Raw genomic sequence first — 7,598 nt, forward strand, 5'->3', positions numbered from 1 at the left:
GATGCTAAACAGACCAAACACCACAAGCTGCTGACAGAGAAGTTAAATACACATTCAATCTCTCCTGCTGAAGCTGGCCCACTTTTTATAAAATACTTAAATAGTTCATGGGGCTAGTGTGAGAGAGAGAGAGAATGACAGCACAGCCTGTTGGCTTTGGCACTCACCTGGAGGGGGCAACTTGGGGTTCCAGTCCTTGCACCAGTAACTAATTATTTATACAAAGTGTAACAGCATCAGCGAGATAGAGAGAGCACCCCCACCCCCAGAATAGCCAGCTGTCTCTGTGAGAGGAGGAAACCTATGTTCAAATTCCTACCCCAAATCAGGGGAGTTTGAATCCAGGCCTCCCATGTGCCAGGTGAGTGCTGTAAACCACTGTGCTTCTCCATCATCGTGTGAGAAAAGGCTGACTTGGCTTAGGTGCCTAACTCTGGGAGAGGGTTCACAACTGTGAATCTTTAATATGAGAGGCTCCACCCCCCAACCCAGAGTTAGACACCTAAATCCCTTTGAAGGGTGTGGCTTAGATCACACGCTGCTTCTCAGCATTTCCTATAGGCTAGTTTATTTGGCTTCCCACTCAGCTTGCTAGCTTCGGTGCACCCCATTTATAGGCACCTAACTCTCCCATGCATTCAGTGCTTAATTTGTAATGAAAGATGTGTCAGAGCTCAAGCAATTAGGTACCATGGCTCAAGCATTTACTTTTATAACTGACACAGCAAGACCATAGGTGCCGGCCCTGTCACAAATTAAGCACTGCATGCATTGACTGGAGAGCCTGGGTACCTAACTCCGGGCTGTGTTGTTGTTAAACTGACCTAATTTTCTAGTGTAGACAAGACCTAAAGAAGCATTAGGTTTTGTAATACTAAGCCTAAGTCCCCTTTGTGGATCTACCCATAAATGTATATTCTGTTCATTTATGATATGATGAACTTAGCTGAAATAACTGTAGTGTGTGTGATATTCTTCACCCCATATTCACCATCATAGGTGCCGATACCGTAGGTGCTCCGGGGCTGAAGCAGGGGTGGGAAGAGGTGGAGAGTGGGTTGAGCACCCCCTGGGAACTAGGGAAGTTGGCACCTCTGTTCACCATAGTGGTATGATTATGACAATTATGATGCACCTTGTACAAAATGTGTCATGTGAGGTGTCAATGGAAAAGTTGCGATTTGCTGAATATGATTGTCCTGTTTGTATGAATGTATCATTTTGGTATCTGAAGTTATGAATATTGACTATGCATCTGTATTTCAAATGTGCTTGCTCCTGGGTAACACCCACAACTTTAAAGAAGCTAGACAGTGCTAATGGCCCATCAGCGAAAACAATGGGCCATGAAAAGAGCTTGTCCTCACCTGGGGGATGCTTCAGACAAACCTATGGATAATGTCTTATCCAGCATGCAGGGGTATGTGACTAGACCACATGATACTGAACTCCATTTTGGTATCGGTATTTTTCCCAAAAACTGGGCTGGGAACTTGGCTTGGAACAAAGGAGTTCCTGCCCTATGGAAGAAACTACAAAAGGGGGAAGTGACATCACCAAGGGGCCTCACTCCCCACACAACAGAACACCTGGGAACACTTTAGGAACAAAGATTGAAGTGGGGAAGGCTGGGAAGAAGGAATCGTGCCTGTGTATGTGCTTAATGGACTGTTTGTGGTAGGTAACAGGGTGAGACACTGCTTGATTCAAATCCTATCTAGTGTATAAGACTTAGATTGTGATTTTGTTTATTTCTTAGGTAACCATCTTTGATCTGTTTGCTATTATTTATAATCACTTAAAATCTATTTTATACTTTTTACCTAAAACAGTCTGTTGTTTGAAGTGCAAAGGGAAATCTGCTGAGGAACAGGGGGCAGGTACATTGTCCTTTCCACATCGAGGGAGGGGCAGACTGGGTAATAAATGCATACTGGTCAGGCTTTTGACCAGGGCAGGATGGTAGAGCTCTGGGTTCTTAGGGTGGGGAGCTGGGGGTATTTTAGCTGGAATCTCTCTATCATTGGTTCATGCCAGGGCTGGCCAGAGCATTCATGAACATGGCTGGGTGTGGCCCCTGCCTGTGAATGTTTGTGGAAGGGCAAGCTTGGAGGGCTTTGCAATTTATCACATCACTGTGTGAGAGGGAACCCAGATTGGTAAAACAGAGAGCTCAGCGGTACCCCAGTAAGTTCCAGGTTGCACCCCGGAGTAGGGGGAAGGGAACCCATCACAGTGAGCTGCCGCCATAGTATAACTATCCTGAATGAAGTAACTGTCTCCATAGCAGAGTTGCACAGATGCTTTCACAACATCAGTTAATGGAATCACTGACAGTGCATATGACATCATAAAGAGATCCAATGTTTGAACTTTATGTTAACTTATCACCTAAAAAGTGAAAATGCAAGTTTCCGCTAAGCTGTGCGGCCATGCAGCAGCCTATCAAGGGCCATGCAGGTGCTCAGGGCTGCGGTGGGGACACACGAAGGCGCCTCTCCCGCAGCCCCAGCCCCACACCTGCTGCAGCCGGGGAGAGGCGGGAAGAGACATTCATTCTCTTCCAGCCCCAGAGCTGCCGCAGCAGGGAGAGGTGAGGAAGAGATGCTATTCCCCAGCTCCAGAGCTGCTGCAGCTGGGGAGAAATGCCCTCCTCCCACCCACCCCCTGACCAGGCGCTGCTGCAGCGAGAGAGGGCAAGGGGAGTCTTCTCTCCCCGCCACAGCCCTGGGGTAGCCTGCATCCCAAACCCTTCATTCTCGGCCCCACGCCAGAGCCCACATCCCCAGGTGGAGCCCTCACTCCATGCCTCTCCCCAACCTCTGCCCCAGCCCTCCCACACTCCGACCCCCTCGACCCCACCCCCACCACACATCACCTCCATATTGATGCACATAACAAAATTCATTCCGCACCTATTTACAAACATTCACCGTCTTATGTGAAGTCCTTCAGTGTAATTTCCAAAAGTCTTGCATAATGTAGGTTCACAATCTTTTTAAGGAGTCTCTTCCAAGGCCCGTTCTCCTACAGTCTTGGATGTAGCCAAATTTTGAAAATACTCTCTCCACGGCAGCTGAGCCAGGTGAGACACCAAGAATGTGAGAGGCAGTGTTTTGAAACGTATTCGGATACAGATTTTCATTTTCTTCCCATTTTAATGGGTCAAATCTTTAAATCATTATCTGGTAACAGCTTGAAATATGTACGTGGTGAGCATGAGATTCATCAGTAAGTTCAGATGCACATTCTCTTCAGCGCTTGCGTGTGTGCCTGTTTGTTGGTTTATTCTATGTAACTTCTAGACTAATACATAGCCTTACTTGACTAATGTATTATTATAATACGTATCTCATTCAATGTATTGTATTTTCCTAATAAAAAATGAGTTTTTATAATTTGAATGATACAAAAGTAGGGTGAAAATTGGAAAAAAAAATTGAATAATATGTTTTGTAAAGCCCAGGATTTATTTTTTGGGGGGTGGGAGGGGAGTAAAAATCGGTTTAAACTGAAAATGAAGGACTTAGGCATTAGTAAACATAGTACTTTTATTTTTCTTGAAACCATTTCTGATTTAGGTCTCATTACTTGTAGTCATTTAAAATCTCTCTTTGTAGTTGATAAACTTGTTTTAATCTAATCCATTGAATGGATTGAAATGTTTAGGAAACTCCACTTGGGGTGACAAGTTAGGAGTATGTTATTATTATGCTGCATTAATGTTGCTGTGGCAACTTTAGAATTAGTTCAACAGCTAAAGTGAATTTTAAGCTACTCCATGAATATGGAGATTTCCTAATATGGATGCAGCTGAAAGAAATCTCTCTAGAACATAAGAATGGCTATACCGAGTCAGACCAAAGGTCCATCTAGCCCAGTATCTTGTCTTCCGACAGTGGCCAGTGCCAGATGCTCCAAAGGAAATGAACAGAACAGGTAATCATCAAGTGATCCATCCCCTGTCGCTCAGTCCCAGCTTCTGGCAAACAGAGGCTAGGGACACTGTCCCTGCCCATCCTGGCTAATAGCCATTGATGGACCTATCCTCCATGAACTTATCTAGTTCTTTTTTTTAACCCTACTATGGTCTTGGCCTTCACAACATCCTCTGGCAGGGAGTTCCACAGGTTAACTGTGCGTTGTGTGAAGAAATACTTCCTTTTATTTGTTTTAAACCTGCTGCCTATTAATTTCATTTGGTGACCCCTAGTTCTTGTGTTATGAGAAGTAGTAAACAACACTTCCTTATCTACTTTCTCTACATCAGTCATGATTTTATAGGCCTCAATCATATCTCCCCTTCGCCATCTCTTTTCCAAGCTGAAAAGTCCTAGTCTTAATAATCTCTCTTCATACAGAAGCCGTTCCATACCACTAATAATTTTTGTTGCCCTTTTCTGAACCCTTTCCAATTCCAATATCTCTTTTTTAAGATGGGGCAACCACATCTGCACACAGATTCCTGCCATAATACAATGAACTTGTACAGTTAGGTACAAGTTTTGAGATTCAGAAATGTGCAGATCTGCAGCCTGCCCAGGTGCCTGAAGGATTCATTCCTGTCTTTCAAAAGGAGCAGAGACCTGAAAAGAGAAATGTGTCACAATTGTCAACAACAACTTGCTAATATTGCAAAACCTGCATGAACAGCATTGTACTGTGCTGGTTACACTCCCAATGCCAGTATGGAGCAGCATCAAGAGTGTGCATGGCCCCATGATATTGGCACTTGTGCAACAAACAGACTCAGGAACTGAAGAGGAATTAGGTAAACTTCATTTCTGTGAATAAGGTATGTCCCAGGTTCAGCGATAACTGCAGTTTTGATTCCCCTCCTGGTCTTCCTTGAGAGCTCCCCCTTAAGGTGCAGGCTCCCAGCCATCACCTCCCTTGGCAGAGACCTGTCTCTCTCTCCCACCAAATGGAGGTTAAGGCTTGCTGTTAAGGCTGCACTTCACTGTGATTTCCCCAGCAGGTCTGCCTGGAATCCAGCACTTGTGGTTAATCTTTCTCAAGGAGCTACAACAATATATCCAAAACATTACAGAGGAAACATATACAAAACAATACCAGTTCCTATACACATGCTAAAAGCTTACCAGAGGTCACCCTGAGTCTTATGGGGTCCTAGTAAGCCCAAGGATTGGGGCCCGCTTAGACAGAAGGCTCTGTCTGTTTGCTAGATCAAAAGAAGGCCCCACCTTAATTCAGGCTCAGCCTTGTGATGCCAAAAGCCCTTTCCTTGTCTGTTGGTCTCTGGAAAACCCAGTTAGTACCAGTACATTCAAACCTCCCGTGATGCTGGGACCTCTCTGGATGTACATCCTGCAGCAATATGCTCACATTACCCAAGCAAGGTGTTTTAACATTCTGGCTTTAAAGGGAAGTCAGACATATTTCAATTCCCACTTCAAACATCTTGCATGATAAAGGTTCCTTTCAGGGAGGAACAGAAGGATCAATGAACCTTGCACAAGACCTTGGATTTCAGATACTTATATATTCATCAACCAGAGAAGACAATATACAACAATGCTTAACAGCAGAACAAGTCCAGAAACCAACCGGTGACTCTCAAAAATATTCCACATCATTGCTGCACTACAAGACAATTTACAAATGAATGTATGGTGAGGACGTAGAGGAAACACAGGCCTGCTTGTCTGTGTTTTTAGGGTCCAATGGTTGGTTTCTCCATCATGCACAATCAACAGATTAGGTTTTTTCTTCTGCAAAACTTTCAACTCCTTTGTTGTATTTTCATTTATGTGATTGACAGACAAGCTGTGAAAAGAAAAATGAACCATCAGTTTCATTTATAGAGTTGTTCAAATGCCTGCGATTACAAACTTTCTGAAACAAAAGACACAGCACACCTATATTCAATAAGAAATGCTCTAGGACAGCCACCTGAAACACATAAATGCATTGCTGCAGAGCAATATATTCTAACTGTACACTTAAAAAAAAATACAATTGCCAAAAGTCTTTATCAAGCTAGAGTCAAGTTTGTAAATATTTTCCAGTAACTTAATAACAACAAATCTTAATAGAGCACTGCAATTTTAAAACCACAAATGCCAGAAAATCAGTGTTAAAGTTACAGGAAGAAAAGACAACTTTGGAAAGTATAGAAATGCAGAACTGAGGCCCCACAATAATCTTAATTTTGCCCTCCTGACCCTTGCCATCCTATGCATCCTCCATGTCAGGCCGATGTGTGTCTATAGCAAGCGTTACAGAGTGTCACAGATCAGCGCGACTGCACCTGTATTCTGCCTCCGTGATCCAGCAAGGGCACCCACTCTCAGGCTTCCAGCTCCCCAGACATCACCTCCCATGGGCAGAGACTAGGGTTGCCAACTTGCTAATCAGACAAACCCAAACACCCTTGCCCTGCTCCAGCCCTTCCCTGAGGCTCTGCCCCTTCCACAAGGCCCCGCCTCACCTCACCTCACTCAATCCCCTCTCCCTCTGTCACTCGCTCTCCCCAAACCTCACTCATTTTCACTGGGCTGGGGCAGGGGGTTGGAGTATAGGAGGGGGTGTGGGGTGCGGGCTCTGGGAGGGAGTTTGGGTGCTGGAGGGGGCGCTGGGCTGGGCCATGGGTTGGGATGTGGGAGGGAGTGCAGGGTGCTGACACTGGGAGGGGGCTCAGGGCTAGGGCAGGGAATTGGGGTTCAGGAGAGGGCGCAGGAGGAGTTGTGGGGTCCTGGTTCCAGGAGGGGGCTCAGGGCTGGGGCAGGGGGTGAGGGGTGCAGGCACTGGCCAAGTAGTGCTTACCTCAGGTGGCTCCTAGTGATCAGTGCAGTGAGGCTAAGGCAGGCTCCCTGCCTGCCCTGGCCCCCACACTGCTCCCCGAAGTGGCCAGCACATCCCTGCGGCCCCTGGGGGGGCACCAAGGAGTCTCTGCATGCTTCCCTCACCTGCAGGCACTGCCCCCGCAGCTCCCATTGGCCACAATTCCCAGCCAATGAGAGCTGTGGAGTCGGCACTGGGGGGTGGCAGGAGCAGCACATGGAGACCCCATGGCTGCCCCCCGGGGCTGCAGAGACATGCCAGCTGCTTCCAGGAGTAGCATGGGACAGGGCAGGAGGAAGCCTGCCTTAGCCCCGCTGCGCCACCGACTTTTGGCAGCCTAAAATCTCCCAGTTTGGCTTCAGTAGCTTCTGGGAGATAGAGCCCGATTCAGGGAGACTCCTGGCAAAAATGGGAGGGTTGGCAACCTTAGCAGAGACATATGTCTCTCCCTCCTGATGGGGATGTTTCCAGGCTGCACAGCTCCCTGCCTATACTGTGATATCCCCAGCAAAGTCAGGCTGCCTAAGCAAACCTGTTTAGCTTTTTCCTCAGAGATGGTAAATGGTATAAAATTGCCACAGTTAAATTACCATGCAGCTCTTTCTAAGCAAGCACATTTATTTTTTAGGTAAAAGTATTACAGAGAAAACATATTAAAAACAGCAAGATAACCTACACACATGCTATTAAGCTTAGCAGATATCACTCCCTTACTTCATCAAGGACTTTGTTGGTGATTAGTTCTTCAAACACCACGCAGTGTTTTTTCCTGTGGTGTGGTAAATGGGGGGGGG

General features: G+C 46.1%; 1 protein-coding gene across 1 annotated transcript in view; it reads right to left on the reverse strand.

Moving 5' to 3' along the window:
- Positions 1–4,492: 4,492 nt before the first annotated feature.
- Positions 4,493–7,598, reverse strand: part of LOC112125921 (NACHT, LRR and PYD domains-containing protein 3-like) — a 55,023-nt gene continuing 51,917 nt past the window's right edge. Inside the window, exons 10-11 of the mRNA XM_029911224.1 lie at positions 5,569–5,787; positions 4,493–4,586 (exon numbers count right to left, since the gene is read on the reverse strand). Coding sequence (XP_029767084.1) covers positions 4,493–4,586; positions 5,569–5,787 — 313 coding nt within the window. The remainder of the gene's footprint in view (positions 4,587–5,568; positions 5,788–7,598) is intronic.

Source organism: Terrapene carolina, unplaced genomic scaffold, assembly GCF_002925995.2.
Source record: "Terrapene carolina triunguis isolate 2854851 unplaced genomic scaffold, T_m_triunguis-2.0 Scaffold90, whole genome shotgun sequence".
NCBI classification, from domain to species: domain Eukaryota; kingdom Metazoa; phylum Chordata; order Testudines; family Emydidae; genus Terrapene; species Terrapene triunguis.